We start from the raw sequence: 26,800 nt of genomic DNA, 5'->3' as shown, positions 1-26,800 counted from the left end.
ATAGTTTCTTTACAGCCACAGTGAGTGACAGGACAGGTTGATCTCATATCATGTCTGTTGGAATGTAACTTATTTGTTTTTATGCAGAACCACCAGAAAACATTTGGAAGGAGAGGACAGAGAGATCCAGTGATCCAGAACCTGCAGATGAAACATCATGATACTGAAGAACAAAGAGGTTGGTGTTTATTCTTTATTCCTCATTCATTCATGCTGAAGAACATGCCGATTAGATGTGCTGATATTCGGTAATACAATATATCATGATAATGAATATGCACGATATTGTTATCGTGGGCACTTCAAAATACCGTAAATAATAATTTAATAATATTAATAATTTATTATTCTATTAAATTTTTTATAATGCCTTTAAGAATGCTTTCCTCATCAACCGTATAAAATGCACAACACTGCTGTATTCTGCGTCAAAGGGACACGCGCTCAGATGTAAACAAGCCCAACAAGAAGCACATGGTGGAACGATTGAAGCGGACGCGCTGAATGGAAGTGCATGTTCACTCTCTGACAGCAGAGGGCACTGATGGAACAGTAGAAATGCAGCGGTTACCCCGGAAACCCCGCAAACAAAGAAACTGCTAGTGAAGTTTTAAAAATACTTCAAACAGCCATTTATTTTTTTGTAATCTCAATGTTGTTCATCACAGCACCTGTGCTTGCTGGCTCTGGACTCTCTGAAGATGAAGAGACTAAAGCAACATCAAGTCAGATGAGGCAGTAAGAGCAGGAGTGATGGAGGGTCTCATCCATGGCTCTACACCATTTCCAGGATCTGCTGTGTCTCCATCCTCAGTGCTTTAGTCTCTTCAAATATGCACAAACTTAATTCAAATGCAGTCATTTTAACAGTGCAATTTCATTTGATTTCTGTATTAGAAGTGACAAAATGATACTTACTTTATATTTTTGTTTCAGGTTTTCCCTTTTTTTTCCACAAATGCCACCATCACCTTGCAGGTCCTGCTCCACCACAAAAGCTCTGCAACAAATGTACAGACATTAAGATTCAAATAAGTGCTGTAATAACTCTGTTTTAAATTAAAATTACAATAAACTACAACTTAAGATTTTTGATTTATAAAACAGATTTTGTTTTATATTTGCATTCATGTATTGTAAACAGTGTTGACAACAGTGAATTCTACATAATAGTTAAAGGTGCCCTAGAATTGAAAATTGATTTTACCTCATCATAGTTAAATAATTAGAGTTCTGTACATGGAAATCACATACAGTGAGTCTCAAACACCATTGTTTCCTCCTCCTTATGTAAATTTGATTTGTGCAAAAGACCTCTGAAGAACAGGCGAAACTCAACATAACACCGACTGTGACGCAACAGTCGGGATCATTAATATGTACGCCCCCAATATCTTGCATATGCGCAGCCCATGTTCAAGGCATTAGACAAGCTAATATTAACGTCTGGATCAGCACAGCCGAATCAACAGACTTTATGCAGGTAAGCAAGCAAGGACAATAGCAAAAAATGGCAGATGGAGCAATAATAGCTGTTCATGATCCATGATATCATGTTATTTTCAGTGATATTTGTAAATTGTCTTTCTAAATGTTTCAATAGCATGTTGCTAATGTACTGTTAAATGTGGTTAAAGTTACCATTGTTTCTTACTGTATTCACGGAGACCAGAGCCATGTCGTTATTTTCATCAACACTTGCAGTCTGTATAATTCATAAACACAACTTCATTCTTTATAAATCTCTCCAACAGTGTGTAACGTTACCTTTAGCCCTGTTATCTGCAGCATAGGCTACTATCAAACTCATTCAGAACCAAATGTAAACATCCAAATAATTACTATACTTACATGATCCGATATGCTGCATGACGAACACTTTGTAAAGATTTATTTTGAGGATTATATTAGCTGTGTGAACTTTGTTTATGCAATGTATTATAGAGTCGCGAGCATTTAAAGGGGACACATGCTGAAACGGCGCATATTTAATTATGCCCCAAAATAGGCTATAAAAATTGAATAATAAAAGATATATGGGGTATTTTGAGCTGAAACTTCACAGACACATTCTGGGGACACCTTAGACTTGTATTACATCTTGTAAAAAGGTTCTAGGGCATCTTTAAATAAATATTTAGTAAGCATCTATATGGTTTAGAATATGTAAATCCACTTTGGAAAATCACAGACGCAAACTCCTCACCTTTCAGTGAGAACTCACCTTTTTTTTTAGATCAAAATAGGTCACCAATGGGATTTTCATAGATCCAATGAGAAAGTGCTTTTTATGGGGAGGGGGTGGGGGTCTTACAACAGTACTTGTGAACTTACAAGGGTAAAAAAAAAGAAGAAGTACTGTACAGTGTTTCCTTTACTCTTTACTTTAAATTTACTTTGTCTATAATGGGTAATGTTTTATGTATTTGAGGTCTCGGATGTGGCAAACAGTATTGCCGTTTAATCAGCCAATATTGTCTTAAATATCCTGCATAGCACTTCGTCTTTTATAGCACGAGAATTTAACCAAATGTAGATTTTGGTAAAATGTTGCAACAACATGTTATTGGTCAGCTTATATCTGGAATAGTGGTCATGATCTCTGATGTTGTTTTAATTTAAGTCTACACAGATCTATGGGGACTAAATTAAATACTTTTAGAGAGAACAAGCATGTGAGCAGCTGTCCTTGAACCAGTGGGCGGACCTTACAAGTGGATAATAAAATATAATGTACTTACTGACCGTAACAAGGTTGCGCTGTTGAGGCCCTTTGCATCCTCTTGAGGGGAAATTGCATTTTGAGAGAGAGACAAAGACACGGTAGAAGAAGAAGTTTTATTTATATAGAACCTTTACATAGCTCATGGTCGCTTAACCACTGGTCGGTGGTCGGTACCACCGAGTTACTTGCAGTGTTGGTGAAATTATGTCTCAGAAAGTTTAAAATGATTGATTTAAACTATTTGGGTTCAACCTGCAACTTATAGTGCATAAATGTTCAGTACCATCAGTACTTATGGTACTATAGCAAAACAAGTATTTTAAAATGTTCATACCAACTTGGCACCTAAGTATCATTTATCATGACATCCCTAGTTACGAGTGAGAACTGTCACTGAATGTCAAGTCAAAAATAAAAGTTTGAGATCTGTAGGGTGAACTAATGGGAATCTATCTCAAATGTTGCTGCTGCCATTTTATTTCTACTCTTTTGACATGTTTGGATCAAAATTGTTAGTTAATTTACATTGTTAAAATATCCTGGAACAGGTACTGCTACTTTCTTAATCTTAATCTAATTTTATTTTCGATTTCAAGATTGCCTTCCAAGGATTATGAAAACAAGATATTTGAGGTAAAGTGACATATTAGAGAAAATCCAATGTTGGATCAATGCATTAGTTCTTAAAGAATTGGTTCCATTTAAAATTAAAATTAACCTCAAAATTTACTCAGTTACTCAACGTCAGTTACGCCTTTCCGTAATGCTGATTACAGAAGATGTAGAACGTAGCATAAGGGTTTTGAACTGCGAGAGGCGTTAAACTTCTACTAGATATTTTACTTCATAACTTGTTAAATATAGATTTTTTTTTTTTTTTTTTAACACAAACACATCGTTTCACCTCAGAAGGCTTTTATTAACCCCCCGGAGCCATGTGGAGTATGTTTATGATGGATGGATGTGGATGGAGACACACACAGCCTCACACTCTTTGATCCCATTCACTGCCATTATAAAGCTTGGATGCATCAGGATATTTATTAACGTGTTAGTTCACCCAAAAATGAAAATTATATCATTAATAACTGCATCTGTTGCACTCATAGTACGGCAGCAAAGTTCCTTGATTATTACGCCAGAATGAGAGTATAGTTCCTAGCCATATCGGCCTACAACTTTTCATTTTCCATCGGTTTTAGTACATGATGTAACTACAGAAGAGTCAAGTTTTAAATAGGAAAAATATTGAAACTCTGGTCATTTTTAAGCGAGATGCTAATGGTCTAATCAGATTCAATAAACTATGCTAATCCCTACATGAAAGTCAGTAGGAGAGAGAGATCCATCTCATATGTTTTCGTGTTTACCTAATTTTGCTTTGAGTAATTATTGATTCAATGTTACATTTTTATTAATGTAGGCTATTGTCATATTTACTTTTGCTTGGTTTTTACATTTCTCAATAAAGCTTTTGATGGCCAAATATTTACTCATTAGGCTACATGACTTTGATTGAGACGGCTGTTTGTCTACATTAAAGTAACCGATATTTTTGCTTGACGCGTTGTTTTATATGGTGCGTTCAAGCCCTCCTGGGAAGTTCGTATTTACGAGGTGGGAAGTCGTGTTTACGATGATAGGTGCGTTCAAGTCACTTTCTTCGGAGTATGATGGCGGTGCAATTCTCTAAATTAATTACACAAAATAACAGAATAACACTTACACTTCCAGAAAATGTAGACCAAAGAATGTGCATTGGTTGTATGTTGCTTTTTTTATGTTTTCAATTAATTTATGAAGCCGTTGTAAAAGTCATGGTGCACACTAACGACATCTTGTGGTCAAAAGGTGGAAAAAACTGCCTTTGCGTCTCAGACGACCCAGCTATTTTTGGACCGTTTCATGTAATAAATCAGTTTGTGTTATGAAAAGCGTATAAATTAAAACAATGTTAATTTATTATTATACATAAAGTCTTTCACGTGTCATTTTACTTACACAATTTGAATAAATTATTCTGAATAATTTTTGGGGGGAATAATCAAAATAAATGATTGTCATAGAATGATGTACAGGTGCTGGTCATATAATTAGAATATCATCAAAAAGTTGATTTATTTCACTATTCCATTCAAAAAGTGAAACTTGTATATTATATTCATTCATTACACACAGACTGATATATTTCAAATGTTTATTTCTTTTAATTTCGATGATTGTGAAACAAAACCCATTCAAAAATGTGGGGGAGATTCACAAAGAGTGGACTGCAGCTGGAGTCAGTGCTTCAAGAACCACTACGCACAGACGTATGCAAGACATGGGTTTCAGCTGTCGCATTCCTTGTGTCAAGCCACTCTTGAACAACAGACAGCGTCAGAAGCGTCTCGCCTGGGCTAAAGACAAAAAGGACTGGACTGCTGCTGAGTGGTCCAAAGTTATGTTCTCTAAATTTTGCATTTCCTTTGGAAATCAGGGTCCCAGAGTCTGGAGGAAGAGAGGAGAGGCACACAATCCACGTTGCTTGAGGTCCAGTGTAAAGTTTCCACAGTCAGTGATGGTTTGGGGTGCCATGTCATCTGCTGGTGTTGGTCCACTGTGTTTTCTGAGGTCCAAGCATTGCTGTAGTAATTCAGGCAAAAGGAGCCCCAACTAAGTATTGAGTGCTGTACATGCTCATACTTTTCATGTTCATACTTTTCAGTTGGCCAAGATTTCTAAAAATCCTTTCTTTGTATTGGTCTTAAGTAATATTCTAATTTTCTGAGATACTGAATTTGGGATTTTCCTTAGTTATAATCATCAAAATTAAAAGAAATAAACATTTGAAATATATCAGTCTGTATGTAATGAATGAATATAATATACAAGTTTCACTTTTTGAATGGAATTAGTGAAATAAATCAACTTTTTGATGATATTCTAATTATATGACCAGCACCTGTATATGAACTGGGAATAAATACAAACTGAACATGCACAAAACTACACATATTTATTAGTATTATGACATTCTTTTGCTAAAAAGCAAATGACACTTCACATCTGCGCAAGGGTTCACGTTATATGAATCAGAATACGAAGCAGTCACGTGGTTGTGTGCGAAAACGAAGCTTCGGACGTCACCGATCACGTGGTTATGGCAAAACGAATCAAGTTCCGATACAGTTCAGCTTCGAAGCCTCGTTGTCAAACATCACATCACTAGTAAAATACACTTTACACAGTTTGTTTGCAGAGTATTGCACAGTATGAGAGGTCCTTTTTGATGTGAGTACAGCGCTGTTTGTGTGTTTGCTGACTTAAACAACGAGTATGTGAGGAAAACAATCATTACTTTGAGTGACTGTTTCGATGTTTGGAGTGATAATGTTGCTGTTACTGAATGATTTGTGAGGGGAATGCTGCGATTTTATTTTTATAACGTTGTTTCTCTGGTGTTTTATCTTTGGCAGATCAGATTTGTTGTACTTTCATATCGTTAAAATCAAGAACAGGTACTGCTAATTACTTAAAACAGAACCTATATAGTGAGCCATGTGGGACATTCAAATATAAATACGAACAAAATTACAGACACTCGATTATTTTGCTTCGTGGTAATCTTTCTGTCACTGTCTTTGTTTATCATTGTCAGTTTCTGCACATAAAACTATAAAATGCTAATCATTACATTACTTTATTACTCTGAATGTAGTTATTAGAAAACCAAAATATATTTAGATACTGTGTGATCTATTGTAGTTATTTACCTGTAGATGTTAATGAAAATAGGTCTTGTCAAATTTATGTTTTTTTTTTTATTTTTTATTCTTACTGTTTGTGGTTTATATTCTATATTTCTAGACAGATTTCATCTTATATGGTAATAGGGGGCAGAATGAAAAAAAAAATGAATAGAATCGTTAAGAATAAAAACATACAGACAAAACAGAAATGCAGAGACTGTGAATTTCCACTTAGTGTAGCTGAATGAGCATAAGTGCTCTTTGTGTCAATGCTGTTATTTTTAATATAGTAATATAATGATTTACAAAGAGGCAACTCTTTATGTTTGTGAGGCTATGGTTTCTTCAAAGATAAAATCTGGAGGACATCTGCTTCATTTACATAAATGCTTAAGTTTGTAAATAAGTTTAAAAAAAAAAAAAAAAAAAAAAAAAAAAACTCTAACTGATTTGTTGTTATTTTTTTGCAAATCTTGCTTCGTCCTCACAGAAGTTAGTGTTCAGTGAAGCTCCTCCCACAACAATCCTGCCTTCAGTGATTTCACCCATAAATGCTGGAGTATCCACATCAGACGAGCATCAGAGCATCAGGAAGAGCTGAAATCTGCAAAGACTGAGTTTATTAAAGAGGACAGTGAGAACATGAGTGATCCAGAACCCTGCAGAATGAAACACACTGAAGATACTGAAGAACAAAGAGGTTGGTGTTTATTCTTCATTCATTCATGATGCTGAAGGTTGTAAAGCTTCAAGAAGATTAAGATTTTGGTTTATTATATTAGGACAAATCTTTAAAGCTGTAAAATAATATAGCTGAAGCATCCAGTAATAAAAGGGACACTTTCTATGAACTGGGAAGGGATAGGAATCTTTGGAGTCTCACGATTTGATTTATATCGATTCTTAGGCCATGATTCGCTTAAATACATTCTCCCTTTTATATTTTCATAGATTTCATTTTAGATTTGATTCTTGGAATGTTATTTATTTGAACTCAAATTAAAATGAAACTGAAAAAGAAAGGAAATGAAATGTTTAATTAAGTTTAAAGGATTAGTTGATGGAGATGTTCAGTGGTGTGTCAGAGTGCCTGTGTGGAGAGATTGATGAACTGTCCTACTGGATCCTAACAGGTGATCTAAACTTGTTCACAACCTTTTATCCTTGAAGCCTCTATCCTTATATAAATAACCCTGTGTCCCCAATTGATTGGTTAAATACAACTCATAGGTAAAATTAATTTAATTTAATTCAAGTTTTGTTGAATTATGATTTTTTTTACTCTCATGTTATTGTTTTACTTCATCAAACAAATTATCTAAATATTTTATATTGAACTATTTTATTCATAATAAATTGCATTCCCTGCCTTGTAAGTTATTGGCAGTACTAGTTATATTGTTGTAATGTGTTCCCCTGGTGCAGTTTAATGAAGACGTGTCTGCTTATGTTGCTTTTTTATGGGGCTTGTTTTTCTTTTTTGTGTTATCTGCAACCCTTCATTGGAGGGAAAAGTTCAGAAGAGACATCTTACATTTATATTCAATTACACACTGTTATCCATTTACAGTTACCTTTATCATAAAATACTTGAATTACATGGTGACTTTTAAACCTAAATTTAATTTCCAACAACAGATACTTCAGCAAAACGAATGCATCCCTTCATGCAAAACGGAAATACTCGCGTACATTTGTAACACTTACAGATAAGGATATAACCGTTAAATGAAAGTTTTTTTCTGAGAAAACATCACACATTAAAGCTGCAGTCCGCTATTTTCCCTCTTTGTCGCCATCTCTGTTTGGAACATGCGATTGCAATCATATGCGGAATTGTTATCGTTACGTGGGTTGTGCATCGGCACAGCTCAGCAGTGTGAATGAATCTAATGTTTGCTGTCAATCACTACACCAGTGTGGATACTGTACTTCAGAATCACATATTCTACATCTTGAAAGTATGAACAATATAAGAATTTTCACTGGAAAATGTCATCTGAACAAGTAAGTAACATTTCTGTCACTTTTGTTCTGACCAACTGAGGAAAAAAGCATTAGGCCTACAATAAATCGCGCTGCCAATGATGATTAAATCTAACGATCGCTTAGCTCGGATCACACCAAACTGTGCAAATTATTATTACTGTTATACTTTGTTCTCAAATTGTTAATGTTAACAACATCAGCATTGCGTGACTATCCCTGCGTCTCAATCAGCTCCCTAGCTCCCTAGGTCGTGAATCAGTATATCATGTAAATGAATGTGGCCGATTCCCTGATCAGTTCCCTGAATACTGAACTAGGGAGCTGATTGAGATGCACGCTATGTGTATTTAGTGTATATTAGTGTTACCTGTAGATTCCAATCTGTAGCCACTCCACAGTCCAAAGTCTTTTGCTTTTTTGACTACGGGTGAATCTCCAGTTGTCACTGATGATTGTCAGTGTCAGATTGACGTTTAATTATTTCAGCTGCTGTGAGAAAAGGCTATAAATGATCCTCTACAAGCAGCATCCTCGCATGATAAAACCGACTTGCCTGGACTCCCTTTTTCTGTTTACGGACGTGACGTAATGACGCAAAGACGAACTGCTGCATGCCCGAATTTCCCGCGTAAATCCACCAGGTTGCTCTTATTATAAAACATTATTACAAGCTTACCATTGTGAATCGGGCTATGATAAGGAGATAGTTTTGAACACTGGCTGGTTATGTACTTGCTCAAAAATTGATTTTGGATAATTATTTACCAAAAAAAGTTACGGACTGCAGCTTTAAATGGCACACGCATCTGTCAAAGCGCCTGACAGGGCAAGCCATGATAAACTTACGTTGATGCATTAGCTTGAAGTTTAAAATAAAAAATTCTCATGTTTTGGATCAGGCACCTTTCCAGCAGCAGCTCACTCTGATTCCTCCACTATTTTTAGATGGATTTTGTCCATAGAAATGCATTATTTAGTGCTGTAATTTGACGTGACTTGCAGATGTTTTCCATGCACAATGGGCAGACACGACTAATTGATAACGACATTCGTTGTCAATGATTTTCATTATCGATTTTGATTAGTGTTGCAGCCCTACTTTATATGGCCGCACTGCTCTTTAAGATACCGGCATCGGTAGTTTAATGACTATTTTGACAACTGGTTGTTTAATGCAATACTATGTTTTAATTTTTGCAAATGGATAAGTGAAGAGTAGTCAGGAACTCACTGCACCTTCAAGTCCAAATGAGGTGTGTAGACAAAAAAAATCCAGATAGTGAATCATTTCAAGAGAGTCCAAACACTACCAGAGAAGAAAAAAAAAACATAGAATGCGAGATAAAAACAAATCTTTACTGGAAAAAAAAAAAAAAACGTGAACGTTTGTGTCCTTTTTTAATGCTAAACTTACAGTGACAGTTCAAGTCACCTTTATTTATATAGCGCTTTTTACAATGCAGATTGTGTCAAAGCAGCTTTACATTGATAACTGGTATATAATTTTGCTCTTAGGGTGCTTTCACACCTGCCTCATTTAGTTCGGTTGAATCGCACTAGAGTTCGTTTCCCCCTTTGGTGCGGTTCGTTTGGGCAGGTGTGAAAGCGGCAATCGCACTCGGGTGCGCACCAAAAGCGGACCAACAAGCGTACCGAGACCTCCTTGAAGAGGTGGTCTCGGTACGCTTTCAAACGAACTCTGGAGCGGTTCGCTTGAGATGTGAAAGCAATCCAACCCAGTTAACGGACCAACGAACCAAATGATATCATAATTCATAACGGGAAATGTGATATAAAAAGCGTTAGTGTCTGATTGTGTGAGTGAGCACATTATTTACCATAGCTGCGAGCGCCTCTGTTGTGTAATTGCACTTCTCCGTGCGAGAATGCTGTCCCGACGAAGCCTTGATTCCTGCTCTGCTTCATTATAAAATTCATATGGTCTCTCTCGACACACTGACAACAGGTCGCCTACTAGACAGCGTTGGGAAACCAGAGACAGAGAGAGAGAAAGAGAGTGCGTTTGAATTTGCCGCAGCATTAATATGAATCTAGTAAAAAAAAAAAAACTTGGGAGAAACCAGGCTTAGTCGGGGGGCCAGTTCTCCTCTGGCAAACAGTGCTTTGTTACGATTCAGGTTGCTATCATAAGCCCGACAGGATCACAACATTCAAAGTATTTATTCCAGTTCCATCCAATTGAGGATAGTATTCATCACGCCGGTATGGACGGTTTGTTGAGGAACTGTGCCACTGGTTGTCGTGTTGATGAGGCCTTCACAGTGGATGATCTAGTTCATCTAGTTAACTCAATCTCTGCTGATACTTCAGGGCTGCGTTGTGGTCGTGTCAAGGCGTAGGTCCTCAATCTCACCTGGATACGGCCCAGATACGGTTGACTATGGTAAACCTCGGGATAAACAAAGACTAATATTAGCGTAGATGCCATTCTTCTTCTGATGTAACGAGTACATCTGGTGTTATAGGAAGTGTTCCCGGTTCCGGCTGACCTAATTTGTGCAGCCTAATAATCCTTTAACGGATTTGAAAATATAAATTGATAATGTGTTATGTGTATGCCAGGTTAAAGAGATGTGTTTTTAGTCTAGATTTAAACTGACAGAGTGTGTCTGCTTCCCGAACAATGCTAGGAAGATTGTTCCAGAATTTAGGTGCCAAATAGGAGAAGGATCTACCACCTGCAGTTGATTTTGATATTCTAGGTATTATTAACTGGCCTGAATTCTGAGATCGCAATAGACGTGAAGGATTATAATGCATTAGCAGCTCGCTCAGGTACTGGGGAGCTAAACCATTTAGTGCTTTGTAAGTAATTAGCAAGATTTTAAAATCTATATGATGTTTAACAGGAAGCCAATGCAGTGTTGACAAAACTGGGCTAATATGGTCATACTTCCTGGTTCTAGTAAGAACTCTAGCTGCTGCTTTTTGTACGAGCTGTAGTTTATTTATCAGGCGAGCAGGGCAACCACCCAGTAGAGCGTTACAGTAATCTAGCCTTGAGGTCATGAACGCATGAACTAACTGTTCTGCATTTTTCATTGAGAGCATATGTCGTAGTTTAGATATATTTTTAAGATGGAAGAATGCGGTTTTACAGATGCTAGAAACATGGGCTTCAAATGAAAGATTGGTATCAAAGAGCACACCCAGGTTCCTAACTGACGACGAAGACTTATTACATGAAGTTATTACATGAAGAAGTTTTTGGTCCAAAAATTAGAATCTCTTTTTCTGAATTCAGTAGTAGGAAATTACTGGTCATCCAATTTTTTATATCAGCTATGCATTCTGTTAATTTTGTGAATTGGTACGTTTTGGCAGGGCGCGAAGAAATATAGAGCTGAGTATCATCAGCGTAAGAATGAAAACTAACGCCATGCTTCCTAATGATATCTCCCAAGGGTAGCATGTACAGAGTGAACAGCAACGGTCCTAGTACTGAGCCTTGCGGTACTCCATATTGAACTTGTGATCGATATGACATCTCTTTGTTTACTACTACAAACTGATAACGGTCAGATAAGTATGATTTGAACCATGACAGTGCAATTCCACTAATGCCAACATAATTTTCGAGTCACTTTATCCGTCAATAATACTGTTCACTGTACCTACCAGCAGCACCACTGACAATACCACATCTCTTCCATTTGACATCCCCTCTAGAAAGCGCTAAATTAAAAATCATTAAACAATAATGTCCTAAATGCCACGCCCTGCTTGATGTAGGGTGTAAACGACAATGTGCATCGGAACACAAGATTTTAACGTTTCAGCTTGTGTAGTTTGTCGACAAGATACACAACCAAATGTGGCGGTGTGCTAACATATCAAATGCAGCGCAGAGCAGTTGTTGCAATTATCGCATATCATTTTTCTTACACTCAAAGTAGATTGGTCCAAAGCGATCCACAATTCGTCGGTCAGTTCCGACGTATGTCTCCGTTCCCTCCTTATATATGGTTTTATACGTAACTGAGACGTTTTCACTTTAATGATGCACTGAAAATGAAATTCTTTTTTTCTGTCATTTCAGACCTGATGGAAGTGAAGGAGGAGAGTGAAGAACTGAGTGAAGTGGAGGAGGAACATCATGTCAAACCTGGTGAAAAATATTTGATGCACTCAATGACTGAAAAGACATTTTTAAAGAAAAATAAATCTTTCACCTGCACTCAGTGTGGAAAGAGTTTCACAAACAATCGTAGTCTTGAGATTCACATCAGAGTTCACACTGGAGAGAAGCCGTACCCATGCGAGCAGTGTGGAAAGAGCTTCACACAAAAAACAAATCATGATCAACATGTGAAAATCCACACCGGAGAGAAGCCGCACACATGTGATCAATGTGGGAAGAGCTTCACGCTGTCAGCAAGTCTTAAAGAACACATGAAGATCCACACAGGAGAGAAGCCGCATGCATGTGATCAGTGTGGAAAGAGCTTCAAAAAAAAACAACATCTTGAGGTTCACATTAGAGTTCATACAGGAGAGAAGCCGTTCACATGTGATCTGTGCGGGAAGAGCTTCACACAAACATCAAATCTTAAGAAACACATGAGAGTTCATACTGGAGAGAAGCCGTTCACGTGTGATCAGTGTGGGAAGAGTTTCACCCGATCGGAACACCTTAAAGGACACATGAGGATCCACACCGGAGAGAAGCCGTTCACATGTGATCAGTGTGAAAAAACATTTATTGTGGCGTCCTCCCTAAAGAAACACCTTAGAGTTCATACAAAGGAGAAACCACATTCATGTTTTGTATGTGGAAAGAGTTTTTCAGTGCTCCACAATTTACATACACATCAGAAAATTCATAGTGAAGTAAGAGATCATGTGTGCTTTGAGTGTGGGAAGACTTTTTCTTATGTGAGTGTTTTGAAACAGCACCAGAAAATTCACACTGGAGAAAAACCTTTCAAGTGTTCACACTGTGACAAGAGATTCATTCATTCGACAGATCTAAAAGCACATGAGAGGATTCACACTGGAGAGAAACCTTACAAGTGTTCATATTGCAAGAAAAGATTCAGTGATTCATCATCTCTGAAAAGACATGAGAGGATTCACACTGGAGAAAAACATTACAAGTGTTCACACTGTGACAAGAGATTCAGTCAGTCAGCAAATCTGAAAAAACACGAGAGGATCCACACTGGAGAAAAACCTTACAAGAGTTCACACTGTGACAAGAGATTCAGTTATTCATCATATTTGAAACCACATGAGAGGATCCACAGTGAAGAGAAGCTGCACACGTGTGATCAGTGTGGAACGAGTTTCACTATTAAAAGTAACCTGAAGCGACACATGAAGATCCATGCAGTGGAGAAACCGCATGACCACAGTCTGAAATCACAGTAAGTAGTCACAGTCATCTCTCTCTCCACCTATAGCTGATGGTGGTGTGAAGAGACCCCTGATGTGATTGTGAAGCACTTTGTGTGAACAGTATATAAATGCCTCATTCATTAATAGTTTCTTTACAGCCACAGTGAGTGACAGGACAGGTTGATCTCATATCATGTCTGTTGGAATGTAACTTATTTGTTTTTATGCAGAACCACCAGAAAGCATCTGGAAGGAGAGGACAGAGAGATCCAGTGATCCAGAACCTGCAGATGAAACATCATGATACTGAAGAACCACCCCAGCTCTTACACACAATAATGATCAATGTACTAGACAAACAGCTGATGTAAATACATCTTCATTTACAGTCAAGCAATGAATTAATGGATAAACAGAAACCAGCAGAACAAACTTGACCAAAATCACATCCTCACTGTCCTTTGGTCTTTTTCTAGATGTGCTTGCTGGCCCTGGACTCACTGAAGATGAAGAAATCACAGCAACATCAGTCCAGAAGATAAGGCAATAAGGGCAGGTGGAGTGATGGAGGGTCTCATCCATGACACTGAACCAGGATCTGCTGTGGCTCTCCATCATCAGTGCTCACACCAGTCTGAGGACATTTCACATCCTAAAAAATGCACAAACTTAATTCAAATGCAGTCATTTTAACAGTGCAATGTCATTTGATTTCTGTATTAGAAGTAACAAAATGATACTTTATATTTTTGTTTCAGGTTTTCCTTTTTTTTTTTTTGTTTCACAAATGCCACCATCACCTTGCAGGTCCTGCTCCACCACAAAAGCTCTGCAACAAATGTACAGACATCAAGAATCAAATAAGTGCTGTAATAACTCTGTTTGAAATTACAATAAACTACAACTTAAGATTTTTGATTTATAAAACAGATTTTGTTTTATATTTGCATTCATGTATTGTAAACAGTGTTGACAACAGTGAATTCTACATAATAGTTACAGAATTGAAAATTGATTTTACCTCATCATAGTTAAATAATTAGAGTTCTGTACATGGAAATGACATACAGTGAGTCTCAAACACCATGTTCTTATGTAAATTTGATTTGTGCAAAAGACCACTGAAGAACAGGCGAATCTCAACATAACACCGACTGTGACGCAACAGTCGGGATCATTAATATGTACGCCCCCAATATTTGCATATGCCAGCCCATGTTCAAGGCATTAGACAAGCCAATATTAACGTCTGGAGCTGTACAGCCGAATCATCAGACTTTATGCAGGTAAGCAAGCAAGAACAATAGCGAAAAATGGCAGATGGAGCAATAATTACTGACACGATCCATGATATCATGTTATTTTCAGTGATATTTGTAAATTGTCTTTCTAAATGTTTCTTTAGCATGTTGCTAATGTACTGTTAAATGTGGTTAAATATACCATTGTTTCTTACTGTATTCACGGAGACCAGAGCCGTCGTTATTTTCTTTATTAAACACTTGCAGACTGTATAATTCATAAACAACTTCATTCTTTATAAATCTCTCCAACAGTGTGTAATGTTAGCTTTAGCCCCATTAGCCGCAGCATAGGCTACTATCAAACTCATTCAGAATCAAATGTAAACATCCAAATAAATACTACACTTACATGATCTGATATGCTGCACGACGAACACTTTGTGAAGATCTATTTTGAGGGTTATATTAGCTGTGTGAACTTCGTTTATGCAAAGAGTCGCGAGCTTGGGGCGGGGAGCGCGAGCATTTAAAGGGGACACGTGCTGAAACGGCGCATATTTAATTATGCCCCAAAATAGGCAGTTAAAAAAATGAATAATAAAAGATATATGGGGTATTTTGAGCTGAAACTTCACAGACACATTCTGGAGACACCTTAGACTTATAGTACGTTTATGATGGATGGATGTGGATGTGGATGGAGACATTTTTTTTTTCAGCTTCACACTCGTTGATCCCGAAAATTATGAAAAAATGAAAATTATATCATTAATTACTGCGCCTGGGGAGTTGGAAAATGAGCCTATTTTCAAAAAGAGTGAAGTGTTCCTTTAAGTTTATTTAAGAGCCAATTAGAAGTAGGAGTATTATAAGAATAGCAATGCTGTTAAAACGGTATACCCATCCCTATATGAAAGTAGGAGAAAGATCCATCTCTTATGTTTTCATGTTTACTTAATTTTGCTTTGAGTAATTATTGATTCAGTGTTACATTTATGTAGGCTATTTACTTTTGCTTGGCTTTTACATTTCTCAATAAAGCTTTAGTTGGCCAAATATTTACTCCTTAGGCTACATGACTGATTGAGACGGCTGTTTGTCTACATTAAAGTAACCGTTATTTTTGTTTGACGCCTTTTATAGAATTTGGCGCTTTTGTTGATCTCGCCTCGCGGTGATGACGTCATCGACAGCGTGCGCGCTCTTGCAGCGGCGTCGAGTCTTCTGAGGAGAGGTGAGCAGTTCACGGTGTTTCACATGTTTACAACGCTGTAAAATACACTTTACACAGTTTGCAACAGTATGAGAGGTCCTTCTTTCTTTTCGTGAGTACAGCGCTGTTTGCGTGTTTGCTGACTTAAACAACGTGTATGTGAGGAAAACAATCATTACTGTGCGATTTTTGAGTGACCGTTTCGATGTTTGGAGTGATAATGTTGCTGTTACTGAATGATTTGTGAGGGGAATGCTGCGATTTTATTTTTATAACGTTGTTTCTCTGGTGTTTTATCTTTGGCAGATCAAATTTGTTGTACTTCATATCGTTAAAATCAAGAACAGGTACTGCTAATTACTTAAAACAGAGCCTATATAGTGAGCCATGTGGGACATTAAAATATAAATATGAACAAAATTACAGACACTCGATTATTTTGCTTCGTGGTAATCTTTCTGTCACTGTCTTTGTTTATCATTGTCAGTTTCTGCACATATAAAACTATAAAATGTTAACCATTTCATTATTACTCTGAATGTAGATATTAGAAAACAAAACTATATTTAGATATTGTGTGATCTATTGTAGTTATTTACCCGTAGCTGTTAATGAGAATAGGTCTTGTTAAAATCTGTTTTTTTTTTTTTATTATTCTTACCATTTGTGGTTTACATTATATTCTATATTTCTAGACAGACCTAATCTTATATGGTAATAGGGGGCAGAATGAAAGAAATATGGATAGAAATGTTAACAATCAGACAAAACAGAAATTCAGAGAATGTGTGAATTTCCACAAGATGTGAGTGCAGTGTTATTGTGTCATTCCTGTTATTTTTAATATAGTAATACAATGATTTACAAAGAGGCAACACTTTATATTTGTGAGGCTGTGGTCTGTTCAAAGATAAACTCTGGAGGACATCTGCTTCACTTACATACATGCTTAAGTTTGTAAATAAGTTTAAAAAACCCCTCTGATTTGTTGTTGTTAATTTTGGAAAATCTGCTTCTTCCACACAGAAGTTCATGTTCGGTGAAGCTCCTCCCACAATAGTCATGCCTTCAGTGATTTCACCAGTAAATGCTGGAGTATCCACATCAGACGAGCATCGGAGCATCAGGAAGAGCTGAAATCTGCAAAGTTTATTAAAGAGGACAGTGAGAACATGAGTGATCCAGAACCCTGCAGAATGAAACACACTGAAGAACAAAGAGGTTAGTGTGTATTCTTCATTCATTCATGATGCTGAAGGTTATAAAGCTTCAAGATTCATATTTTGGTTTGTTGTATTAGGACAAATCTTTAAAGCTGTAAAATAATATAGCTGAAGCATCCAGTAATAAAAGGGACACTTTCTATGAACTGGGCAGGGGTGGGAATCTTTGGAGTCTCACGATTTGATTTATATCGATTCTTAGGCCATGATTCGCTTAAATCGATTCTCGCATTTGTATTTTCATAGATCTCATTTTAGATTATATTCTTGGAATTTTATTTATTTGAACTCAAATGAAACTGAAAAAGAAAGGAAATGAAATGTTTAATTAAGTTTAAAGGATTAGTTGATGGAGATGTTCAGTGGTGTGTCAGAGTGCCTGTGTGGAGAGACTGATGAACTGTCCTACTGGATCCTAACAGGTGATCTAAACTGGTTCACAACCTTTTATCCTTGAAGCCTCTATCCTTGTATAAACAACCCTGTGTCCCCAATTGATTGGTTAAATACAACTCATAGGTGAAATTAATTTAATTTAATTCAAGTTTTGTTGAATTATGATTTTTCACTCTCATGTTATTGTTTTACTTCATCAAACAAATTATCTAAATATTTTAACTATTTTAACTATTTTATTCATAATAAATTGCATTCCCTACCTTGTAAGATATTGGCAGTACCAGTTATATTGTTGTAATGTGTTCCCCTGGTGCAGTTTAATGTTTTGCTTTTTTGTGTTATCTGCAACCCTTCATTGGAGGGAAAAGTTTAGAAGAGACATCTTACATTTATATTCAATTACACACTGTTATCCATTTACAGTTACCATTATCATAAAATACTTGAATTACATGGTGACTTTTAAACCTAAATTTATTGTCCGACAACAGATACTTCAGCAAAACGAATGCATCCCTTCATGCAAAACGGAAATACTCGCGTACATTTGTAACACTTACAGATAAGGATGTAACCGTTAAAGGGATGGTTCAGTGATTTTTTTTTTTTTTTTTTTTTTTTTTTTCCAAGGCTTGATTGTGTTTTTGGGGTGCTGTTTAACATGTCTTAATGCTTTTTTTAATTTTTTTTTTTAAAGCCATATTTTTCATATATTTTACCTTTATTCTACACCTCTGTTTCCATTGTCATTTGAATGGCTTGTTTGATTTCCTGGTTCTATTAAGCCACTCCCTACAAAATATGCAATGTGCTCAGATTGGTTAGCGGGCTTGTGTTTCGCTCATGGCTCTGGATTCGCTGAAGCTTCCGGAAACGCCACGCCCCTTACCATTCGTTGCTTCAGTGGAAATGTAAATAATGGCGACTATATTGCTGCATCAAATTGTGAATCATGCTAAGATAAGGAGATAGTTTTGAACACTGGCTGGTTATGTACTTGCTCAAAAATTGATTTTTGGATAATTATTAACCAAAAAAAGTTACGGACTGCAGCTTTAAACAGCACACGCATCTGTCAAAGCGCCTGACAGGGCAAGCCATGATAAACTTGCGTTGATGCATTAGCTTGAAGTTTAAAATAAAAAATTCTCAGCAGCCTTGACTAAATGTAGTATACACGAGACTAGATAATGATCTGAGATGTTGTCACTATGCTGCAGAATTTCAATGGCATCAATATTGATTCCATGTGACAATATTGGATCTAGAGCAGGTGTGGGGAACGTTGATCCTGGAGGGCCATTGTCCTGCAGAGTTTAGCTCCAACCCTGAAAAAAACACTCCTGCCTGTAACTTTAGTAATCCTGGAGACCTTGATTAGCTTCAGGTGTGTTTAATTAGGGTTGGAGCTAAACTCTGCAGGACAGTGGCCCTCCAGGATCAACGTGGTCTAGAGTATGATTACGACAATGAATGGGTCTTGACACGTGTCGTCTAACTCCAGTAGAGTTTAGAATGTCTGTAAATGCCAATCCTAATGCGTCTTTTTCATTATCTACATGGATATTAAAATCACCAACAACAAGGACTTTATCTGCAGCTACTAACTCCGATAGAAAATCATCAAATTCTTTGATAAAGTCTGTATGGTGTCCTGGTGGCCTGTATACAGTAGCCAGCACAAATGTCAACTTACATAATGTTACATAAAGTACCATCACTTCGAAGGAATTATATTTGAAAGACTTTTGACTAATACTGTAAATATTACTATAAAGTACAGCAACGCCTCCTCCTTTGCCTTTCTGGCGAGGATTGTGTCGATAATCGTAACTTTGAGGGCTAGACTCATTTAAAGTAATGTAATCGTCCGGTTTTAGCCAAGTTTCTATCAAACACAGCACATCTAGATCATTTACAATAAGTGTTTTTGAAGAAAGGGATCTAATATTTACCAACCCAAGCTTTATCATTTGTTTATCAGTATTATCTCTATTGTTTATTTGTTGAACATCAATTAAATTTTTATCATTAAATAGGTTTGGAAGTTTTTTTTTGTTTTTACTAATTCGGGGTACAGACACAGTCTCTATGTGATAATATCTAGGTGTAAGAGTTTCTATGTGTTGGGAATTATCTGACTTCTGTAACGTGAGGCAGCTATCAGACGGTCGGTTTAGCCAGTTTGTCTGCTGCTTCCTGACTTGGGCCCCAGTTTGTCATGTTTCAGTTCTAAGACTATGTGCCATATTACTAGAGAGAAGAGCAGCACCATCCTGGGAGGGATGAATACCATCTCTTTTCAACAGGTCAGGTCTCCCACAAAAACTTTTCCAATTGTCTATGAAACCTATATTATTCTGCGGACACCACTTAGACAGCCAGCCATTGAGTGATGATAATCTGCTAACTATCTCGTCACTCCGACGAACAGGAAGGGGACCAGAGCAAATTACTTCTCCTGACATTGTACTTGCGAGTTAAGCATTGCGAGTCAATGCTTAGTTCAGGAGCCATTGTAAGTTTAGCACTGACAAAGGTCACATGTGACCAAAACAATTGCTCTTTTTTTTTAAGTAAAGTTTTGTTTTTATCCTGCATTCAGTGTTTTTTCTTCTTCTTTGGTAGAGTGTGTGGACTCTCTTAAAATGATTCACTGCAAATGGATAAGTCCATGGGCTTGTTCCAGTCTGAATATATCTCAAAATTGGGAAAATTGCGATTCAGATTATTTGTTTTAAGATCGTGATATGAAATATTTTGGAAAGTTTACCCACCTCCAATTTGAAGATCAATATACCTCATTCATGGAAGGTTTTATGGACAAATTTTTGAGTTACTGAAAATTAATCATTTTTACTTTTATTTCAGAGTTGATTGAAGGAAATGAGGAGAATGGAGAATTAAGTGAAGTTGAGGACAAAAAGCATGTCATAACTGGAGAAAAACCTTTGAGTTGCTCTCAAACCAAACAGAAAGATTTAAAGAAAAGAAGAGCCAAGAAATCTTTCTCCTGCACTCAGTGTGGAAAGAGTTTCACAGGCAAACAATGTCTTGAGCGTCACACGAATGTTCATACTGGAGAGAAGCCGTTCACATGTGATCAGTGTGGGAAGAGTTTCTCAACCAAATATAATTTTGAGCTTCACATGAGAGTTCATACTGGAGAGAAGTTGTTGACCTGCACTCAGTGTGGAAAGAGTTTCTCAAACAAACAAAATCTTGAGCGTCACATTAGAGGTCATACTGGAGATAAACCGTACACTTGCACTCAGTGTGGAAAGAGTTTCAAAAACAAATATGAGCTTGATGTCCACATGAGAGTTCACACTGGAGAGAAACCGTACACATGTGATCAATGCGGGAAGAGTTTTACACAATCAGGACACCTTAAAGAACACATGAACATCCACCCTGGAGAGAAACCTTACAAGTGTCCATACTGCGACAAGAGCTTCAATCAGTCAGGAATCCTGAAAAAACATGAGAGGATCCACACTGGAGAGAAACCTTTCAAGTGTTCACACTGTGACAAGAGATTCAATCGGTCAGCAAATCTGAAAACACATGAGATAATCCATACTGAAGAGAAACCACACACATGTGATCAGTGTGGAAAGAGTTTCTCATTAAAAGTACACCTTAGGAGGCATATGAAGGTTCATACTGGAGAGAAACCGTACACTTGTGATCAATGTGGAAAGAGTTTCAAACAATTAGCGTACCTTAAAGAACACATGAACATCCACACTGGAGGGAAGCCGTTCACATGTGATCAATGTGGAAAAACGTTTTGGTGGTCTTCAGTCCTAAAGATGCACCTGAAATTTCATACAAAAGAAAAGCCACATTCATGTTCTGTGTGTGGAAAGAGTTTTTCACGTCTAGAACATTTAAAAATACATCAGAAAATACACACTGGTGTGAGAGAGTACATGTGCTTTGAGTGTGAGAAGACTTTTACTACAGGGAGTGATTTAAAAGTGCACCAGAGGATTCATACTGGAGAAAAACCTTACAAGTGTTCATACTGTGACAAGAGATTCAATCTGTCAGGACACCTGAAAACCCATAAGAGGATTCACACTGGAGAGAAACCTTACAAGTGTTCACACTGCGACAAGAGCTTCAGTCAGTCAGCAAATCTGAAAAGACACGAGAGGATGCACACTGAAAAAAACTGTATCCCTGCACTGTATGTGGGAAGTGTTTCAAGCATTCAACTTCTCTGCACAGACATAAAAAAAGCAATCACAGTAAGTAGATAATTTTCAGATCCAGCACTTTCAGGTCTGATGCCACATCCTCACCAAATGCGACACAATAATGCATCAAGCAATAAAATATCATTTGGATAAATCTGTCTTAACCAGCGATTACATCCAACATGACAAAGAAACATTATCTAAAGTTCTCACAGTGAATAAAGTTGGTGGTACCTATCAAAGTAACATCCTCGGGGATGGCAGGACCCAAGGTTTCCCAGCAGAACTTTGCCCAAAGCATCACACTGCCTCTGCCGTCTTGCCTTCTTCCCATAGTGCATCCTGGTGCCATGTGTTCCCCAGATAAGCGATGCACACAAACCACTTTGTGGTCCAGTTCTGATGCTCAAATGTCCACTGTTGGCTCTTTCAGCGGTGGACAGGGGTCAGCATGGCACCCTGACTGGTCTGCGGCTATGCAGCCCCATACGCAACAAACTGCCATGACTCTGTGTCCAGTTCACCACTGTTCCTTCCTTGGACCACTTTTGATAGATACTGACCACTGCAGACCGGGAACACCCCACAAGAGCTGCAGTTTTGGAGATGCTCTGACCCAGTCATCTAGCCATCACAATTTGGCCCTTGTCAAACTCGCTCAAACACTTGTCCATTTTTCCTGCTTCTAACACATTAACTTTGAGGACAAAATGTTCACTTGCTGCCTAATATATCCACCCACTAACGGGTGCCGTGATGAAGAGTGAATCATTGTTATTCACTTCACCTGTCAGTGCTCATAATGTTATGATTGATCGGTGCATATTAAAAAAAAAAGTTAGTAAGGTACTTGTTAAGTTTAGGTACTGGGTAGAATTAAGAATGTAGAATAAGGTCATGCAGAATAAGGCATTAATAAGTACTAATGAATAGCCAATATCCTAGTAATATGCATGATCATAAGCAACTAGTTAAAAGACCCTAAAATAAAGTGTTACCGTAATTTTTTCAAACTTTTTTTTTTTTTTTTTTGCTACAGATCTTTACATTTCAGAATATTAAGCCATCCAGTTTTTTTTCCTAAAAAAGAGCCAATAAGAAGTACCAGATCGATAAGCAGTATTCTAAGAGTATTGATACCATTAAAACATCTCTACTTGTAAGTCAGTAGGAGAGAGAGATTCATCTAATTAGTTTTCACATTTACTTCGTTTTCTTGAGTAATTGATTGTTATCTTTACTTTTTATATTATGTGAACAACTTTTATTGTCTGCTGATTGTAATTTTATAATTTTAGTTTTAATATCTGAAAACCATTTGGTATTATGTTTGATTTTTTTTTTTTTTTTTTGGACGTTTTGTTTTAAATTTCTCAATAAAGCTGAATTCTTATTCTTATTTCATGACTGAATTCTGCTCGTAACACAGATTATTTATTGGATCCGTCAATAATACTGTTCACTGTACCTACCAGCAGCACCACTGACAATACCACATTCTTCCATTTGACATCCCCTCTAGAAAGCGTTAAAATAAAAATCATAATGTCCTAAATGCCTTCAGTCCTAATGACTGGTGCAGACTACACGATTTTACCCCGATTTTGCCACGACCTGCTTGATGTAGGGTGTCGGGGGGATTTGTAAACGACAATGGGCATCAGGATACAAGATTCGATCATTTCAGCTTGTGTAGTTTGTCGACAAGACACACAACCAAATGTGGCGGTGTGCTAACATTTCAAATGAAAAACGGTGAGGTTGACATGACATGACCATCGGAAATTCCCGCCTGAGCAAGTTTATCATACAGAAATGTGACATCTCCAATATGGATGCACAGGACATGGAAGAGTTTCTGATCAAATGTAGTAGCCTACCGTAGGTATCACTAATACATCTGATTTTTACATCACCTTACTTCAAGAGCCTATTGCTGCCTCTCCACAACTGCACAAATTCAACTGATATGAGAAGAAAATGCGTCCACTGATATATGCTGTATTTGCATAAAACTGAGGAATATTCGGTACATACTATACTGTATTCTAAAATGATCTGATTTTAACTTTTGCGTGGATTTTATTGAAAATAGCTTAGGCTCATGTAACCAAGTTTTAAGATATATGAATAAGTATTTCTTGCCTCACATCTGTGAAACATTTAAGTACCATCGTAGTAGTTTCGTGCACGTGTGAATGTCATGGCAATGTACAACACAAAGTACCTCAGGCGGGTAACACTTAACGTAACGTGTAAATGCCTGTAACTAACATAAATCAAGCAAGCTAATATGCATAGGCCAGGAAGTGTTGACGAAATAACACATTAGTGAACTGGAGGGAATAATATGGAAAGTTTTCCAGAAAACTTTTTGCACAAAATAAATTCAAGCACTTTCAAGGACCTGTATCTATGTATGTTTATTTTCAAAAACTTTCCAGGGCCTTTAATTTTTTTTTTTTTTTTTCAGATTCACAAACTTTCAAGGACCCATGGGAACCCTGTGGGTGAAAAAAAAATTGTTAACAGTCTGTAAAATTGTGATTGCTTAACTGGTTAAATTTAGGTATTTGAACAACACAGATACATAAATTTAAGTAGATTTTAATAAAGCAATTATAAAACTGCCCCCTACGAGGTGTATATTTAAATGGTACAAAATAATGTTTATAAAAATAGTTTTTATTTTTAGTTCATTTTAGTTCATTAACAGTGCATCTGGAAAGTATTCACAGCGCTTCACTTTTTGCACATTTTGTTATGTTACAGCCTTATTTCAAAAGGGATTAAATGCATTTTTTCCCTCAAAATTCTACAAACAATACCCCAAAATGACAACGTGAAAGAATTTTGTTTGAAATCTTTGCAAATGTGTATATATATATATATATATATATATATATATATATATATATATATATATATATATATATATATATATATATAATATATAAATCACATGTGCATAAGTATTCACAGCCTTTGCTCAATACTTTGTTGAAGCACCTTTGGCACCAATTACAGCCTCAATTCTTTGAAAACTATGTGTTTTAAACATTAAAAACGGGAAACATGGGTGGTAAACAGTTTTTACACACATGTAACACTTCCACATACAACTTTAAAGTGATGAAGATTGTTAAAAACAACCATAGTAGCCTATTCAGGCATTGTAAAATGTTATCAGAAAAGGTAAAATGGGTTTTTGAAACCATGTAAAACCTTAACTGTCACCGCTCCGCTAGCGGGACGCTTGGCGCTCGGCGCTTTTTTTATTTATTGTATTTTTTCATTTCACATGTTTTAGTAATCATCATAAATTAGTGTTAAATAATTTCTTATTTCTTGGGCTTCACTTTTTGACTTTGTTCGTGTCTTGGGCTTTTTCCATTGTGCACATCATGTACATACCTAGACAAAACAAGAAATAGTAGTCCTTGCACACGCTGACACTCTCACACGCAACCAAAAGTTGAAGAGACACACACACACACACACACACACACACACACACACATTTACACGCATACATTTCTTACTTGTTATTATATTTCTTGAAATGCCATACATGGTTTGAATCTTAAGTCATATGATTGGATGCTCAAGCCATCCTGGAGAATGTTGTTTTACCTATGTTGTGTTGTGTTAACATGGAAATGGTACTCTAAATTCTTTTAGCGACTCCTCACCTAGTGGGTGGTGTCAGATTTCATATTACAAATATTTTAGCTAATTTATATTTAAAACTTTTTCTAATCTTGACAAAACATATCGTTGGAAAGGTCTGAGTCTCAAGGTACCATATTTGATGATTGTTTTGTGATATAATTGATATTTGGATAAATACAGTGCATCTGGAAAGTATTCACAGTGCTTCACTTTTTCCACATTTTGTTATGTTACAGCCTTATTTCAAAAGGGATTAAATTCATTTTTTCCCTCAAAATTCTACAAACAATACCCCAAAATGACAACGTGAAAGGATTTTGTTTGAAATCTTTGCAAATGTGTGTGTGTGTGTATATATATATATATATATATATACAGGTGCTGGTCATATAATTAGAATATCGTGAAAAAGTTCATTTTTTTTATTGTAAATTATTTTAAAAAATGAAACTTTCATATATTCTAGATTCCCTACATGTAAAGTAAAACGTTTCAAAAGTTTTTTTGTTTTTTATTTGTTGATTAGAGCGTACAGCTAATGAAAGTCCAAAATCCAGTATCTCAAAATATTAGAATATTTACATTTGAGTTTCATTAAATGACCATCCCTACAGTATAAATTCCGGGTATCTTTTGTTCTTTGAAACCACACTAATGGGGAAGACTGCTGACTTGGCAATGGTCCAGGAGACAATCATTGACACCCTCCACAAAGAGAGTAAGTCACAGAAGGTCATTACTGAATGGGGTGGCTGTTTACAGAGTGATGTATCAAAGCATATTAAATGCAAAGTTGACTGGAAGGAAGAAATTGGGTAGGCAAAGGTGCACAAGCAACAGGGATGACCGCAAGCTTGAGAATACTGTCAAGTAAAGCCGATTCAAACACTTGGGAGAGCTTCACAATGAGTAGAATGAAGCCGGAGTCAGCGCATCAAAAGTCACCACACTCAGACATCTTCAGGAAAAGGACTACCAAGCCACTTCTGAACCAGAGACAACGTCAGAAGCATCTTACCTGGGCTAAGGAGAAAAAGAACT

The 26,800-nt window shown here is 36.7% G+C and overlaps 2 protein-coding genes and 1 pseudogene across 20 annotated transcripts in view; 2 read left to right on the top strand and 1 right to left on the bottom strand.

Annotated features, from left to right (window-relative positions):
- The window catches only part of LOC127509886 (gastrula zinc finger protein XlCGF7.1-like), a 115,628-nt gene extending 100,896 nt beyond the window's left edge, over positions 1 to 14,732 (top strand). For 7 of the 17 annotated variants that reach the window (XM_051889139.1, XM_051889108.1, XM_051889140.1 and 4 more), the window contains one exon: positions 88 to 1,118. In XM_051889139.1, the coding sequence (XP_051745099.1) occupies positions 88 to 133 (46 nt within the window). In that variant the 3' untranslated portion in view covers positions 134 to 1,118. Of the gene's footprint in view, positions 1 to 87; positions 1,119 to 5,850; positions 5,999 to 6,946; positions 7,157 to 12,505; positions 13,833 to 14,033; positions 14,171 to 14,279 lie in introns of those variants that run through there. The other 10 variants (XM_051889106.1, XM_051889124.1, XM_051889122.1 and 7 more) reach the window with 8 other exon arrangements.
- The window catches only part of LOC127509938 (gastrula zinc finger protein XlCGF52.1-like), a 316,344-nt gene that overhangs the window by 17,136 nt on the left and 272,408 nt on the right, over positions 1 to 26,800 (bottom strand). The window lies entirely within an intron of this gene.
- On the top strand, positions 14,925 to 21,834 carry LOC127509982 (gastrula zinc finger protein XlCGF7.1-like; annotated as a pseudogene).

Source organism: Ctenopharyngodon idella, chromosome 3 (assembly GCF_019924925.1).
Source record: "Ctenopharyngodon idella isolate HZGC_01 chromosome 3, HZGC01, whole genome shotgun sequence".
Lineage (NCBI taxonomy): Eukaryota > Metazoa > Chordata > Actinopteri > Cypriniformes > Xenocyprididae > Ctenopharyngodon > Ctenopharyngodon idella.
This window is presented reverse-complemented; position numbering and strand designations above follow the sequence as displayed.